This window comes from Mercurialis annua, linkage group LG1-X (genome assembly GCF_937616625.2).
Source record: "Mercurialis annua linkage group LG1-X, ddMerAnnu1.2, whole genome shotgun sequence".
NCBI lineage: Eukaryota > Viridiplantae > Streptophyta > Magnoliopsida > Malpighiales > Euphorbiaceae > Mercurialis > Mercurialis annua.
Genome location: NC_065570.1, coordinates 67,694,883 through 67,711,548, shown reverse-complemented (window position 1 = coordinate 67,711,548; position 16,666 = coordinate 67,694,883). Strand labels below are relative to the sequence as shown.

The window sequence follows — 16,666 nt, the reverse complement described above, 5'->3', positions numbered from 1 at the left end:
TTTCTCAAAACGGTGCGAAAGAAATATTTAAGAGATTCTAAAAAAACTTTAAAGAATTAGTTGAAGTTGTAAACCAAGGTTTAATTAATAAATTTCTTATTCTTTACACCGTATAATGATCTTGTTATATACTGGTTATTTTAAAATTAGACTGGACTGGCCAGTTGAATCTGTTAAAATAGAATCGGCCAGTTGTCTGGTCTGATTAACATTTAGGCCATGTTTGGTTCATGGAATGGAATAGCATGGAATAGAATAGTTATTCTATGAGGAATGGAATAACTATTTTTTACTTTTTGAGAGGAATAATTATTCCACAAAATCATGAAATAGCAATTCCTTGGAGTTACTATTTCATGAACCAAAGTAAGAAATAACTATTCAATACGGAATAACTATTCTATTCCGTACCTATTCCATGAACCAAACATGGCCTAAAATCTGAAACTCCAGTTAAATTGGTTTAACTGAATAAATTTTTTGACTCAAACAGAATTAGTGATTGAACCGGTAATTGACCTGATTGAACCGCCAGTTAAATCGATTGAACTCATAATTCTTTATTTATATGTTACTTTCTCCGACATGTTCAGAACTCATAATTTTTTTGACAATATCTTGAAATAATTTGATGACAAGATACTATCTTGATGAACTAAAATATAGTGCTTGCCTGATAGGATAATCACATACAATACTACCGTTTCCTTGATATGATTTTCCCTAGTCAGATAAACTACAATTTTTCAGTATTTATCCGACATCAATACCTACCTGCCATTACCTTTTCATGTGTCATTTTCCTCTAAAATATCTTAAGTCGATGGTTGTTTATAATTATATATTATGAGATCAAATACGATTAGTATTAAACTGGAAGTTAACTTAATTACCAATGATTTTCCTGCAAAATGGAAGTCTAAGATTAATATTCTATATAAATATAGTTATATTATATTTATAAATAAATCTACCTTGTCCTTTTTATGTGAAAGGTTGTTGTCCTTTCTATGTGAAAGGTTGTTGTCCCTTTTGTACGAAAGGTATTCATGTGTTGGTTGTATGCGATGTCACAACTGTAGTTTCTGATTTCATAAATCAGTTTGCAGGTGATGGTGAAGATTGAGCAAAGACGGCACTTTATTGGCGAAACAGTTAGATAATTTATTTTTTATTTTCGTAAGTAGATCTGCGAATTAGACAGCACGTTGTCTGTTCCATGTCAGGTCATCGGATTTAATTTTCAAATTTTTCCGAATTTCTTACAAATGTAACTGTTTCATATTTGATTAATGAAATTTGATGAATTCTAAAAAAAAAAAAAAAAAGTAAATCTACCACTCTTTCATCACCGCCACATGAGATTAATCATTTACTATAGAATAGTATAAATGATTTAAACTTTTAACCTCAAACATCCTGCAGGAATGGTGTTCCATTAACAGTCCGCGTCTCTAAAGTTAATGTAGTAAATAGTCTGGACAAGCCGGGTAAAATCTAACAAAACATATATTTTTATTTTTATTCTCATTATTTAATAAATTTCTTAAATTTATATTTATATATAAATTGACTGAAGCGCCCAAGAGATATGGACTCTACACATTTAAAATAAGAATAAATTTAAAAGATTTTCTTTTTAAAATAAATTAAAACCTACATTTAGTGAATTTAGAGTTGGATTTAGGGAAGGTAGGGATTGATGTAGTTATTTCTATTAACCATGGGTTAAGTTAAAATACACCCACATCAGCAGTACAATTTTCTTTTTGTTAATTTTGTGTGAGTTGGCAGCCATGTCAGCAACAGTCACTTGTTTTATCTTCAATTTTAAAAAAAACGGCCACAAGGAAATCAAAATTTATGTTAAAATTGCGGTTTTTGAAAGATTAGACCATCAAAAAACGTCGGAAATATGGAGTATTTGAACGGGTGATTAGGCCTTTAATAAATGAGTAAAAGGTCTATCCAGTCCCTGAATTTGTGGCTCGATGTCAAATAAATCATTTTCAGCAATTTTAATCAATTATGGGCAACACTTTTTATTAGAGGGGCAAGGCAGCAACAATAGTGAGCAGTAACGTAGAAAGCTCATTATGGAGAAGATCGTCGGCGGTAGCGCCAGAATCAAGGCAACAGTAGAAATCTCTCTTTTTTAGGATTTTTTTTCCTTGATATGAGGAATGAAGAAGAACCAGTTCTGGTTTGATAAAGCCTCAAACATTACAGATGGATTGGTCCGTTGACAATTGCTAAGTTAAACATTGTGTTTAGCTTGTTGGGTTTGCGACGAATTACTGAGAAACCAATCCGTCTATAATTGTCGTCCTATTTAATGGAGCTTGTGTTAGCGGCGGACTTAATGCACTGTTGATTCCCGTCGAAAATCTGTCACTAAATAGTGGCGCATATTTTGCCCCACTTTTCCTGGCGGCGTTTAACGACAGAGTAATCCGTTGGTAACTCCTTAGCTAAGCCTCTCCATATTATGATGACCATGAAAAGACTTTAAAAAAAGCCAAAAATAGAAGTTATCGTATGCAACTCCTTACATGAACATGGAAGAAACAAACATGATATAGATTTAAAACTCCGAAAATCCAAGTATTATAAGGTATATGAATATCCATTATACTTTACAGTAACAATGCACGACTCTAGTTTCTTCATCAAAAAAATACATGGTTGGATGATATATGCCTACAACGAGACTAATATACGGTATCAAATTCTACAACAAATGCACTTCATACGCCAAACAAAATATTTTCTGTCAATGTTAACACCATTCTTAGAGTAAATACCTCTCTTTACAGTCCTTTGTGCGAGGCTGATGCCAAAATCCAATGAACAATCATTGATTACATCCAGAAGTACAGCATCGCCTGCTCCATATATAAATCATGTCATTCAATGCAAAATATACAAATTTCAAGTCAACATGTCGAGTCCATGCAATTGTGTCATAGAGAACAGAGAGCATACCTCTTGTAGAGTATCTAAAGAAGGTTCAAGCGGGAAAAACGACTTCTTAGATCTCGAACTTTTCATTTCGGACTGTATGGAGTTCAGCTGTTCTCGTATCTCCTTCAGCAAATTCAACTCCTCTTCTCCTCTACACACTATTTCATGTCTCGTGCTATTCCTGGCTCTCTCAAGCCTCTCGATTCTCCGATTAATCTGCTTCAGTTCGGGTGGAGAATTTCCTACATTTACTGCTTGAAAAGCAGACGAAACACAGCGTTCTATAGTTTTTGATTTAGATGATGTATTTTTCTCTTGGCTTGCAGTGAGCAGCATTGTCTTTATTTGGTTCGGTGATTCCATCAAGTCTTCTTCACTGACTAAATCTGGTTTGTCATCACAATTCACTGTCAATTTACTGTAATAATCCTTCTTAGCTTTACATTTCTCAGTAACTTGTGGAACAACTTCAAAAATATCCTGCACATTCGATGAACTCGCAGAATTAACACTGTCCGTGATCACTTCCTGATGCTTAACTTGATCTGAAATAGCACCATCAATGGATGTGCCGTTGCTCATTTGTGAAAACATTGAAGGCGACCATGTACCGCCCTTCCATAGCGCTTGTTTGTTTTTCCTGATAGAATCTTTGTTATCCGAAAATTCTTTCACCCGTTCGTCCAATTTATTTATCTGATCCCAGTATAAATTAAGGTCTACCGTCACAGAGCTTCCTAGTTTCTTACCTGAATCATTGATTTCGCGAGTAGTATGTTCTTCGAAAGGGCTTGAGGATGAATCTGACATAGGTGTCAATGGTCTTTTTTTATCGATAAAAGTTTTCTTCGGGTTGGGATCTTTGATCGGAACTTGAGGAGGCAGAGAATTGAGTCTTCTAAGATTTCCAGTAACAATCTTTTCTGTAAAGGAAGTGTCATTTCTCTGCATTAACATATTCTCGGGATATTTGTTTTCGTAAACACCCAAATCGTTCAATCCCAAACTCAGGAGTCTATACCGATAAGCCTGAACTTGAAATTCAAGAGACGCAATCTCCATTTCTCTCTGATATATTAGATCTTCGAAAACGGCTAGAGACTCCTCAGCATGACACATCTTTTCCTCTGCCATCCTCTTGTATTGAGTTGCTTCGAGCTTCAGCGAAGCTTTTTCGCCTTGTAAACGTAATATCATGGATAAGGCTTCGATAGCTGCAGAGGCTGAAGCTTCCCTTTCCACATCTAATTCAGTATTAAGCTTCTGCAAAAGCTGTTGCTGCGCATAAAGTGCTTCTTCTAGTTCAGAAATATCATGTCCTTGCACCATTGATATACTACTTTCTGCCATACCAGAACTAGTTCACCTATTTATACAGCTACAATTCTTCCTGTAAATAAAAAGAAAAGAACCATCAATATTCATAAATTGAAAATGCATTCTAACATAAGTAAATTGGCAATGAAATTAAACTGCGAAAGAAAAAAAGACCAATCCACCCCCTCAACTTGGATCAAAATCTCAAAAAGGTCCGTATCCAAGTGTCTCGTTTTCTCATATCGTGTCCGTGCTACATAGAATTGAAACCTAGCACTTGTCGAATTTGGATCATTTCAACCTCTGAGCTGTAGAGTTGATTCAATCGCGCTTATCTCTGAAATTAACAGCTCAGAATGACCGGAATTCGACAAGAATGAGTCTCTCAAACTAGAAATTGCAGTTGTGATCAGGATTGGAGCCTACAATAGACCTAAATGTTCACTTGATGTATTCTAAAATAGTGCACATTACACCACCAGCAACAACCAACAACAACAATGATAAAGTAAAATACTGAATGATGGGAGTTATTAACCTCTGGAAAAATGTCACATGAATAAACTGATCCTCATCAAGAAACCCAGATGCCAAACTGAAAAAACAGATAAATCAGACATCAGTAGAGAAACAAATATTAACAAAACAAAAACTTAAAGGATTTCAGACAAGAAAACAAAAACAAAAACATCAGAAGTATTAAAGAAATGAAACTCGCCATTGATTAAAAAAGGCCAGAATACGCCAAATAAATTCAAGATTCTAAGATTCTCCTGTTGAACAAAGCTAAAACGGGTGAATAAAAAACAGGGGCCGTCTTTGTTATAATGGTGAAATTGGGAAGCGACTGAGATTTGAAAGAAAATGGGAAAATAGAGTGAGATTTGTTGGAAGTGAATCTGAATTTGTTTGGAAAGATAATGACAAATTAGAAGAATGAGAAATTAGACAGTTGAGATATGGGCAATTTGTTTATTTATAAATGGGAATGTATAAAGTCTTTATTGTTTGCATCTCATCTAAATCTAGTAACCTTGCTGGCTATTTGACCTTACTTTTTTTAATCCAATTTTTCACATATCACAACATTTGTATTAATTTTTAGAAGTCATGGATGTAAAAATATAAAAATAAAATCATTTTTCAAAAATATATGATTTTTCTTTAATTTATCATTGAAAATATTAAAAATGCATGTCGAATTAAACAATCAATTGTTGACCTTTTAATTTAGATATAAATATCAAAATTAAAATTGTTTAGTAATATTTGCAAGAATTGAAAAAAAAAAACCTTATCATTAGGTTTAAATAAAATTTAAAAATAATATTTCTAATATTAGAAGACTCCCGGTATAAATAAAAAAGTTCTAGCAAATGGTATTAATTGAAAAGGTAAAACATAATAATATAAACTAAGATAAAATGTCAAAAGTAAAATTAGATTGAAAGAAAAAGAATAATAATTTAATTGGATCAAAAACTAAATTGGGGGGGTCATTGTGTTGTCTGAAAGCATAATTATCAAAGGCCGGTTGAATTTGAAAAGGTTGTTAAAGAGCATTTGCAACGGCTATTACAAGGTCCCATGTAGATCAGCATCACATAGAAAAAGTGAGAGAGATAGCAGATCCAATGATGTCTGTCCACATAAGAAATAGAATGACACATATTATCAAAATAAAAAAAATGGGAAAAGGGTCATATATGCCCTTAACGTTTGACTCGAAGATCAAGTAAGCCCTTAACGTCCGGAAAGGTTCAAATATGCCCCTAACGTCTTAAAAATTGGACAAGCGGGCCCTCCGATTTTGACAATTAGGCCTCCAACGTCTCATTTATAAGTTAAAATAGGGGCCTGGTTGTTCACCTTTTAAGACGTTAGGGGCATAATTGAACTTTTCCGGACGTTAGGGGCTCACTTGATCCTGTAAACAAACCTTAGGGGTATAAATGACCCTTTTCCCTAAAAAAATTGATTTTCAACTCTTGAATCATTCTTTCTTATGATTTCATCAGCTGTAGAATGCAATTTCATCATTCCTCCTATGCTTGCTTTTGAAGGAAAAAGTTATCAAATAAGTAGTATTTTTTATGAGTAAAGGGACAATCTGGTTCCTGAACTTACAACTCGGAGTTAAATAGCTCATTTTGATCATTTTAATTAATTAAGAACAATATTTCTTCTTTGGATCAATTAAAGACAAAATATAGAAAATGAACAAATTCATAGATCACAATGACCCCAATTTATTTTTAACTGACTTATAACAAAGCGTGTTATTTCTAATTGACCTAAAAATTCAGAATATTGTCCTTAATTGATTAAAATGGCCGAAAGTGAATTATTTGATTATGAGTGACAAGTTCAAAAACCGGGTTAATCATTTGCTCATTTTTTAATCTCAAATACACCCTTGAATGATGAATCAATTATTTCTTCTTTTTCTTTTTATCTTTTTGCTTGTACATGTATAAAGTTGTAGTTTATCATAAGTAAAATGTGTTAAAATGATGATCTAAGTATTAATTTGTCTCCAACACTTGCACATTATGGAAACACCAATATTATTATTTTTATCCATTACTTTCTTGAGCTTTTCAAGTTTCATCAATTAAACTTAGTATATAAGTTTTAAAAACAGTTGTAAGGATCTAATTGACCAAAAAAATTGAATTAGTTGGTCATGATTTGGGATAATTGATTAATAAATAATAATTTCTAAAGACTAATTGATAAAAGATTAATTCTGATATTAATCACTCATTACGTATAAATTCGGGAAATTAATTGATAATTAAGTCTTAGAATGATGGTGCCCTTTTGCCAAAACCAAATAAGCAAATACTCCCTCCGTCCCATTCTAATTGAACACTATTTCCTTTTTGGGTGTCCCATTTTAATTGACATTTTCTATTTATAGAGTACTTTTTACTCTACTTTTCTCTTTATATCCTCTTCAATTAATGCATTTAGAAAGCATATTTTTAAAAAGCTATGATGAATTTAATGTAATGTAAGGATATAAAAGTAATGTTACTGAAATTTCTTAAATAATGTGCAATTGAAATTTTCTCAATTAAAATGGGACAGAGGAAGTACATAACAGTCTAATTAAAAAATAAAATAAAAAATACATTATTCACTAAACTAAAGGCGGCAAAGTCAAAGAGTGTGAAATCTTAGTTAGAAATGAGGTGGACAGGCGTGCTGTCCAGGGGTATGCAAAAATCTAACCGGACCGTAAAACCGAACCGGAATTGTAACTATAGTTCGGGTTTTTAATGAAAACGGCTTGATTTAGTTTGTAATTGTATAAAAATTCGTATTTAGTTTTTGGTTTGATTTGGAAATTTTAAAAACCAAAATAACCAAAAAAACTGAACAAAAAATTAATTTTGTTTAATTAATATAAATACATGTGTTTATACTTTTTTAATTTTTATTGTTCAATTATAACTGACACATAAGTAAATAAATTTCATACAATACATAAATATGGTAATAAACATATATAAAAACTTATTAGACAATAAGTGTTTAATTGTTTCAATTAATTTTAAGATTAAAGACAATAAAAAAAGTCGTAGTTTATAGCCAAATCAAACTTTTTGGTTCTTTTCAAGATAATCTAAATTTATACTTTGGTTTGGTTTGATTTTAACAAATTTTAGTTGGTCGGTTTCGGCCGATTTCAAAATGAACCGAACCAAACCGACCAATGAACAGCCCCAATGCTGTGGTCTGAGATGGACAAGTTCAAAACATGATGACCGAGTTTCAGCAATTATTTAAAACAGGGCCATCCAAATGTTGTCTTTTGGCATTTGGCATTTGGCATTTGCAGAATAAATATGGATTACACTCACCTGCAAAACATGGTCTTATCACAAGTTTTGAGATATACTTTTATCACATCATTGATCATACAACCCTCAATTCGAATCAAGTAATTTTAAATTTACTCTCTCTTCATGTAATCACCATGTCCAAATATCAAATAGCCAATCAGTTAAAAATGAATAGTTCGAAAATCATGGGCATATACAACAGGTCCTGTCAGCCGAAAAATGCAATCGGTTTTCTCACTTAACTGCTAATTTGTTCAGCACAGAGAATTAAAATTGTGTGTCATGGACAACATTCTAACATGAAGGGAACACAATAGCATATATTAAAATTTTCAAAACCAGTTACCTTAAATATGCAATTGGACATTGACTTAACATACAGAAGTAGAATGCGAAATACCACAATCAACCAGTGACATTCACGTTTCAGCCTGACTGGCGGAGCAGATAGATTGTTCTCCTTAACTTATTAATCCACAGGAACCTCTACTTCCATCTTCAGACCGGGATTTCCAAGAATCTGAATGCAATTAAGAGAATATACAATAAGCAAATTAATTTGAGATTAAAGAAAAAAGTTGCAAGGAAAAAAAGTAATGACAAGAGAATCTAGACAGTTTATAAGATATATATTGATGGAGTTGCGGAAGTTGTAAAGGAACTAGAAAAAATTAAACTACGCATGATAGTCGAAAGGTAAGCTACTGCAATAGGCTAAAGATAGAAATATCAAAGTCAAACATATAATGGCCTAAGGATTGCTTCTAATCGAGGATGCTTCACTCACACTCTTCCAGTATGAATTTTAGTTTTCCCTTCTCATTCTGGAATGATGGAGGGATCGTAACATCTGAGCCTTTCTTCCAGTATGAATTTTAGTTTTCCCTTCTCATTCTGGAATGATGGAGGGATCGTAACATCTGAGCCTTTCTTTATCATGCTTTTTTTTTGTGAAGGTCTTCAAAAGGAGAACAGTTTTTCAATAATCCTGTTTCAGATTTCAACTGAAAGCGGAATGCTATCAACTTCATGACTTGAATTAGAAGCTATTAGTTGGTAAGGGAGATGAAAATCCCACTATACCTATCAGGACCAATTCAGTTACCTCAAGCCGAAGCCATTTCAAAAAGGACGGTCACAGCTGAAAACACACTGTTCTCTTCAATCTTGAAAGATAAATGTGCACATCAGCATTCATTATGGATGAAGATTTCATTTTCACTACCAACAGCCTATAAGAAATGGATAAGGCTCCAAATAGTACTAATTTGATTAATGCAGCCTTTATTTTTTAAGAAGCAGCAAAAGAGCTACCAGCTTAAAACCTTTAAGACTAATTAAAAACAGAATTCACCTTGTCAAAAAAAAGTTGTTTGACAAGATATAACTAGAGAAATTCTTTGATTATTTCTCTAAATATCCCGCCCATCTTTTTTCAACATGGTGCAAGGGACTATATTACTTTTGGAAACTACAGTGAATCATAGACACGGGCAGAAACCGAGGGGACAGGATGGGCTGCCGCTTCCCTGGCTGCAAGTCACTGGTGTCCGGTTGTTCCTTATTCATTCTGGTATTATTTTTCTCCTTTTATTATCTCAACCTGACCGCCTTCTCCAGTCACCGGCAATTTTCCGCCTCTCTCGTTGTCTTTCCTTTTATTTTCTGGTTTTGCTACTGTTTATAGAAAAGGAGTAAAAATGGTGCAGCTCATTATGGCTTCGCTTTCTTTTTCAGTTCTAAGAAAAAACTCCCTTGTCTACTAGTTTTTTTTCTTTCTAACAAAGAACTATGTGAATCGGGTAAGTCAGTAAGCACCATCCGCAAATAGAAACTCATAATTATCCATTATAAACTACACGATGGACTCTTAACATTGCAATAATCATCTATGCTAATAAAACATCTCAAGGTACCTTCACAAAGTCTGACAAAACTAAAAAAGAATCCTTTGTATAGCCTGCTTCCTCAAGGACACAGATAAGCACTTGCTGCACCCAACAAAATATACAATATGTTCGTAATCGAGCGCATGTCAAATTTCAATATTAAAAAAGTTTACAGTAAAATGTGCAGAATACAACACTCATAAATTTATGATGCTAATTATACCAAAGTTTGAAAATTGCTACTGAATGTAGAATTGCAAATTGTCAGAAAAATAAGCATAAGACCTGCATTAATGTCAAATTAGGCAACGCATGTGAGTTATGATAATTGTTTCTGATACTTCAACACATATATTTTGTATAGAATTTTTGAATAAGTTCAACAAGTGTTACCATGCCAAGTGAATGAGCAATACTTAGCAAACATACAATATTCTCAAAAAAAGTCTAAGCCTGACATAGTCCTTTGACTAATAGATATCAGAAGATTCAGAACAAACCACCACTAGATATAAAGTCATAGAATCAAGGATAGTCCAGCTTATAGTATAACTTCCACTCGGCAACATTTTGAACAATTCACTTCTTAATAAAATTCTAATTTCTTATTTTCCTTAGCAAATAAAAGAATGAAGTGGACATTTCATTTTCTCTTCCCCTCTTTATGCATATCCGGCTTGTGCTAATTCACGAGTTATTGGGGATTAACTCAAAATTGACTCCATATTAATTGAATTGAACACGAGTTCAAACTACTCAAGTCAATTGCCGAATCAAGTTCGGAGTATCGAGATACTCAGCTAGACAGACACACGAGCATGATCGAGCTTTGACTCGATAAGCAAACAAAACAATTAAATGCAAAACAAAAAGGAAAGAAATAGCCAAAAAACCTAACCTCCCTCTGCTGTTCCGAGATAAAATGTCCAGTCAAATCATGTAACACATTCACCATGTCATTGAAAGCAACTTTGCCATTGCCATTGGAATCATAAACCTTGAAAATAACTAGAAGCAATAACAAATTAAAGATAAGTAAACAATGTAAAATCACAATTCACGCAACAATCATAAGAAATAGTAATAAAAAAGACTCTTACACTCTATTTTGTGGTGCAAAGGGGCATGAGGACTGAACACAGACAAGAAAGCCACAAATTCCTTGAAATTTAATCCGTCTATCATTCTGAACAATCTCTACAACGCAAAATCAAAGCAAATCTTAAGAAATCGAAGATACCCAAAACGAAAACAGTATGAATATGTTCAAGAACAGACCTGAGAAAGTGGATTGACGGCGAATTCAGGTACTGAGAGGAACTCTTCAGCAGAGACAAACCCAACTCCGTTTCGATCCAATTGGCAGAATCTTTTATACAGTGATACTATTTCTTGCTGTGAGACTGTTAATCATGTAAAAAAGTATCAAAAACAAGGAAGAAAGACAAAGAAATGGTGGTAATTATATGGTGAGGGTGAGGGAGTGAGTTACATGCGTGATTGCAGTGTTGTTGAACTTCTTCGATGTCGTACTGAGTCAGCATTGAGGATGTGTTGCCCATTATTGGATTACCAAGTGCAGAGATATGAGTTTGATAGGAAATTGTTATTGAAGTTGGTGCTTGCCACTTTCAAGAAAATATTTTGAGTGCACCTAGGAAATAATGCGGTGCTTCGTTGGTGGTCGGAACTATTTAGCTGTTTCATACTAGTATACAATTAATTTCTCACGTTTCCTCAAAAAAACAAAACTCACGTGACTATTAATCTTTGAATTCAAGTATTTTTCTTATGGTGTCATAAATTAGTTAGCGGGCGATAGAAAAATTTGACACTATGAGTAATTTAATTTTTGTTTTCGTAAGTAGGTCTGCGAATCAGACAACATATGTTAGCGTAATAGTCTGTTACATCTCAGGTCATTAGATTTAATTTTGAATTTCTCGAATTTTTTTTTGACAAATGTAACTGTTTTATTCAATATAATAAAATTTGATGAATTTTTTTTAAAAAAAGCGGTGTATTTTTTTTGTTGTTATGGTGCATATAGTTTTTTTTTTGAAAGAAAATAAAATATATTTAAGTGATAATTTTTAGAGTTTTACAATATTTTTGTAAATAAATTTTAAATGAAACACCTATTAAGTAATTTTATATTTTGTTTTTCACATTGAACTCGATCGTAGTGAATCATAAATTAATTTTGAATCTTAAATATCCAAAAATATAAATGTATTTACTATTTCAATTATAAGTAATAATTAAATTAAAATATTAATTGTTATTCTTTATTAATTTATTATCGTGATTACCAGATTTCATAATCTCATATACTGCCCCATAATAATAACACAGAGGAGTGGTTGAATCTGCTAAACAGTCAGAAAACATACGAATCAATTGAAAAAGAAATCTAACAGGTCAAGCAAAATGGTAGTGCAGAACTCTAGTTACCTCAAGGAAATGTCTGCTAGGCGACGATTCGCTAGCATGTAATTACTTGCTTCTTTGTTTTTTTGTTCATTCGAAATTAGGGCTTCTTTATTACTCGATTATCATTTTCTTGAAACATTTTGTCTATTTATGATTACTAGATTTAATAAACGAGAGGATGATTTTCCGTCGTTGAAGGACTATAATAATTACTTGGAGGAAGTTGAGGATATGAGTAGGTTATCTATTTTTTCATGTAATGCTTTTTTAAATGTTTAATTCAACTATTTTTTGAACGATTTTCTTGCAAATTGCAGTATTTGATTATGTTGCTGGTGTGGATGTTCCTGCTATTGAAGCTAAAATTGCACAGTACCAGAAAGAAAATGCTGAACAGATTATGATTAATCAAGCGCGAAAGGTACTTAACCAGTGAGTTATTTTTGTTTCAATGTTTTGAGTTTGTTAGGTTTTTGATAGTGGTCGTTAATTTTTGAAACAGAATGCTGGAACTTCTTTTGAGATTGATTGTTATTATCAGAAGTTACTGAAGATTTTGTATTGGCAAATGTTAATTTAACAGGCTGAAGAATTGGCTGCAGCTTTGGCAGCAAGCAAAGGTCATTCTGCACAGACTGATACTGATATGGTGAGACCGAGACTTCAACAACTCATGCATATGCATTCTTTTCCTTTAATTTCTGCTGCCTTCGGCTTTCTATCTCTTTGTGGTATATTTGTTTTCATCCTTTTTTAAAGACCATTAGTTCTTCATATTAAGTATACTGATTAAGCTCGTGTTTACTTGATTTCATTTTCATTTTCCAACTTGTTGAATTTTTCTGTCCCTGATTTTTTACTACCTTCAAATCAATTTATATCTGATTCAATTGTGGAAAATTTGATAATCTTCTGACTCTATGAACTGTTGCTATAAACAGTTGAGCTAGCTTTTTAACCTAATTTATCTTATGGTACTCCTTTGACCTATATTAAGCTTGGCATCACTTCTCAAGTTAGTTAACACGCGCCAGATAGGAACAGGATCATAAGATGAGCCTTGTTTACTTTTTTTTTATGAATAAGCCCTGTTTACTTCATTTTGTAGTTCTCTTAAAGCCTTCAACCTGCCTTTTACGTATGAAATTCCAAGCTTAGTTCATATGTGCTTGTTAGTCTTTGGTTCATGGAATTTAAGGAATTATCTTTAAGTAATAATTGAAGAGCTGTCTTATAAATAGTGAGACCTCTAGTATATTAGAGTATAATGAAAATCACTGTATAACTTATTTGTTCCTCCACCACATCTTGCTAGATGATCATCATTTTTGTTTTGTAAAAGGATGAAATGATTGGATTATTTAACTATTTTAAATGGTGGATGGAAACGATTCAAAGCTGTGGAATGAATTTTTGCTTACTACTTGATGATTATAGCTCTTCCAAAACGTTGAAGTAGAATAGTTAGAGTTGAAAGGAGGCTGGACGCAGAGTAGGTTATATAGTTTTTTTTTGGTCAAAATATTGACCTGTTATCTGCAACATTGCTGAGCACAATTTTATGATGGGATCTTTTGTCCTTGTTTACAGTGAAGGCTTTTATTAACCGAGATTTGAAACTTGTTTGAAGTGGAAAGTTACTGTAATATTTATTATAACAGAAAAAAGCTTATTATTACAGTTAACTAGTAAACTCACAACTATTGCAGGTTACTCATATAACTTGCAAGGGCTGTGACAATAGCCTACATATTGCATTCAAGAGAGTGCTGAGTGCTGGTCATGCTGTTCACAAATTATAAATTGGCCTTACATCACTTGGTAGTAACTCAAGCGTTTGAGCTAGAAAATATTTGAGTAAGGTCCACGTTTGATATCTTCCAAGAAGCTTAATAGCTTTATTATGTGATTATTTGAAATCAATCTCTCTTTTATTTACGGAAAAAAATAATGTCTAGGGGGAGTGTTGAGATAATCACTAATTTAATTGATGATGCATCTAGGAAGATCTCCTGACATGGTATAAATTCAAGTTCATGTGCTTTTTGCTCTCTATGTAGTTTATGGCCTATGTATAACCTGTGCTGGATGTTGCTTTTATAATCCCGGCTCTTGCTAACGTACTTGTACTAGGATATGCTATGAGCAAACGTTTCTGAAGAAATGGTAAGTTAGAGTATTTTAGGCAGCAGTATTAGGAGTTGTATGAATAGCCGATTGCATGGCCTTTGCAGTGCATCTGAGTAGTGATTTCGCAATCTGAGAGAAAAATAAATGAAAGAGAGAGTTGCATGCGCAAGTGAAAGGAAGAGTGAGAAAAGCTAGAAGAAAACAGCACAAGTGTTAACAAGTTAAACGAGCTTTAATTGTTGTTTCATTGGTAGAGTGTAATTGTAAAAGTTAGCTTTCTCAATATTGTTTTTCACTTTCCACTTCGTTAATCCACTGTCAGAACTTCTTGCTGTCCAAAGGATATGGTTAGATGGGTGGTTTATTGGGATTCTTCCAATATTTTTGCTTGTTTAGATGTGCCTTCGACAGGTGCAATTCTCAGTGTGGTGATACCATATGTGTGTACAGCATACTTTTTTTTCCTTGCTGGAGTGGTCCATTTCCATTTCTACTTCCCCAGCCAATCTACATTTGTACTCATAAGTCCATATGAAAACTTTGATGGCAACATGGTCTGGTCGGACCTTGAATTAATCTTCTTTCTGCCTCAAATTAGTAGATTAAGTTCTGTCTAATTTAGGCAATCTTTTGGATATTCATTTAAACAATGTGCCTAGTTTTTGAAACAATTTAAGTTCTTGAAGTGAAAAGGAAATTGCAATAAAAAGTTGACTGAATAAATGTTTGTTTATACTTGAACTTATTTAAAAAACATTTGTTAGTCCTTATAACTAATTGAAGTTCTTCTAAGAATTATTGATGCAGGGCATACATGTTTGTTACATACTTGAACTTATTTAACAAAACATGTGTTTGTTAGTCCTATGAATCCCAAACTCGCGCTTTGAATTGATGGGAGCTCATTGGCCTCCATGTTGTCATCATTTTATATAAGAACGTAGTCATCATATATGCATATATATCGAGAGATTGTTTCTTGAATAATTAAAATATTCTCTCAAACCATTTCGTGCTTATTTGTTGAGACAGAACACTCAAGGAGTCACTATGACTGAACCGGGGCAATATGCACCATCAATTGCTGGAGGGCAACCGCGGCCAACAGGCATGGCTTTTCAACCTGTGCCCCTTGGGGGACCAGATATCCAGGGTTATTCAATGGACGATGAGGAGATGACGAGGCTTAAAGCAGAAAGAGGAAGCACGGCTGGCGGGTGGAGTGCAGAGTTAAATAGGAAGAGATCACTTGAGGAAGCTTTCACAAGCATTTGGATTTAGTATCTTCATATTCAGCATTATTTTTATCCATGATCTGTTAGATCACACCGATTTCTCTAGACAAAGGTGTGTTTCTTTCGTACGTTCTGATACACTCGTATAAAGAATACGTCTATAATTAGATTGAAATTAGAACTCAGCATTTGAACCTTTGAGTTCCAAGCATTGATCATTTAAGCCTCATGTATCAACAACTGCATCTATTGCATCAACTTAGGAAGATATCAGCTTTGATTTAATGCCGGCTTTTTGTTTACCAGGCTCATCTACTAATTACCAAAAAATAATTGATTGATTGATTCGTGCTTTTTGAAGGAAATGGCCTGTTTGTTTCCATAAGAGAATGGACATATCATCTGGATTCTATACCAAGTCGGAGACATAGGATGTTGGTGTCTTAAGAGGTTAGCGTTGGAATTCAGTTTTGATTTTATATCGTCGATCTTTTACTTTCCCTACATATTTTAGGGGAAAATATAAGAAAAAGTTGTATCTTTAGTGCTAGTTCCTGTCGTTTTTTACATTTCTTCTGCTCATACTGAGTCTTGATTATATTTTTTTCGCTTTAATAGATCAAATCACTTTTTAAGTATACTTTATCTTGCTGTAACTTTCATTGTAGTTGTAAGAATTATCTTTTCATGGTTTGTGTGAGATTATAACTATGCATTGTTTCAATGGAAGACCTTTGATGAGCCAAGTCCAAGGTTTCAGAAGTTGTCCATGATATCATGAGTGCTGTTACTACGTACTATGAGTGTGTAAAAACCAGACAATATCGAATAATCAAACTTAAGTAAC

At 33.2% G+C, this 16,666-nt stretch overlaps 3 protein-coding genes across 5 annotated transcripts; 1 reads left to right on the top strand and 2 right to left on the bottom strand.

Moving 5' to 3' along the window:
* Positions 1-2,561: 2,561 nt before the first annotated feature.
* Positions 2,562-4,882, bottom strand: LOC126668277 (uncharacterized). Its single transcript, XM_050361497.2, has 3 exons — positions 4,820-4,882; positions 2,986-4,354; positions 2,562-2,885 (listed from the first exon to the last, which is right to left on the bottom strand). Exons 2-3 carry the CDS (start codon positions 4,312-4,314, stop codon positions 2,862-2,864), a joined length of 1,353 nt encoding a protein of 450 aa, XP_050217454.1. The 5' UTR covers positions 4,315-4,354; positions 4,820-4,882; the 3' UTR covers positions 2,562-2,861.
* Positions 4,883-8,275: 3,393 nt separating this feature from the next.
* LOC126666217 (uncharacterized) lies at positions 8,276-11,721 on the bottom strand. 2 transcript variants are annotated; one of them, XM_050359222.2, is made up of 6 exons: positions 11,514-11,716; positions 11,300-11,424; positions 11,122-11,218; positions 10,920-11,029; positions 10,049-10,123; positions 8,276-8,652 (listed from the first exon to the last, which is right to left on the bottom strand). In XM_050359222.2, exons 1-6 carry the CDS (start codon positions 11,581-11,583, stop codon positions 8,602-8,604), a joined length of 528 nt encoding a protein of 175 aa, XP_050215179.1. In that variant the 5' UTR covers positions 11,584-11,716; the 3' UTR covers positions 8,276-8,601. The 2 variants fall into 2 exon arrangements, with proteins under 2 accessions (XP_050215179.1, XP_050215180.1); XM_050359223.2 differs by lacking the exon at positions 10,049-10,123 and having other exon boundaries at positions 11,514-11,721.
* A 619-nt stretch (positions 11,722-12,340) lies between these two features.
* LOC126669701 (uncharacterized) lies at positions 12,341-16,457 on the top strand. Of its 2 annotated transcripts, none has more exons than XM_050363242.1 (6): positions 12,341-12,513; positions 12,616-12,689; positions 12,772-12,875; positions 13,038-13,103; positions 15,617-15,931; positions 16,181-16,457. In XM_050363242.1, exons 1-5 carry the CDS (start codon positions 12,452-12,454, stop codon positions 15,863-15,865), a joined length of 555 nt encoding a protein of 184 aa, XP_050219199.1. In that variant the 5' UTR covers positions 12,341-12,451; the 3' UTR covers positions 15,866-15,931; positions 16,181-16,457. The 2 variants fall into 2 exon arrangements, with proteins under 2 accessions (XP_050219199.1, XP_050219207.1); XM_050363250.1 differs by having other exon boundaries at positions 16,126-16,457.
* Positions 16,458-16,666: the final 209 nt, after the last annotated feature.

What these genes read in the sequence shown, in the direction of transcription:
- LOC126668277 (XM_050361497.2), bottom strand. Translation starts at nt 4,314, where the DNA reads ATGGCAGAAAGTAGTATATCAATGGTGCAAGGACATGATATTTCTGAA. An exon ending in CTTTAGATACTCTACAAGAG is followed by an intron (nt 2,886 to 2,985) that starts GTATGCTCTCTG and finishes TATATGGAGCAG; the next exon opens with GCGATGCTGTACTTCTGGAT.
- LOC126666217 (XM_050359222.2), bottom strand. Translation starts at nt 11,583, where the DNA reads ATGGGCAACACATCCTCAATGCTGACTCAGTACGACATCGAAGAAGTT. An exon ending in TCTCGGAACAGCAGAGGGAG is followed by an intron (nt 10,124 to 10,919) that starts GTTAGGTTTTTT and finishes TGTTGGGTGCAG; the next exon opens with CAAGTGCTTATCTGTGTCCT. An exon ending in TTTTGTCAGACTTTGTGAAG is followed by an intron (nt 8,653 to 10,048) that starts GTACCTTGAGAT and finishes AATTGCATTCAG; the next exon opens with ATTCTTGGAAATCCCGGTCT.
- LOC126669701 (XM_050363242.1), top strand. Translation starts at nt 12,452, where the DNA reads ATGGTAGTGCAGAACTCTAGTTACCTCAAGGAAATGTCTGCTAGGCGA. An exon ending in AGGCGACGATTCGCTAGCAT is followed by an intron (nt 12,514 to 12,615) that starts GTAATTACTTGC and finishes TATGATTACTAG; the next exon opens with ATTTAATAAACGAGAGGATG. An exon ending in TGATTAATCAAGCGCGAAAG is followed by an intron (nt 12,876 to 13,037) that starts GTACTTAACCAG and finishes TTAATTTAACAG; the next exon opens with GCTGAAGAATTGGCTGCAGC.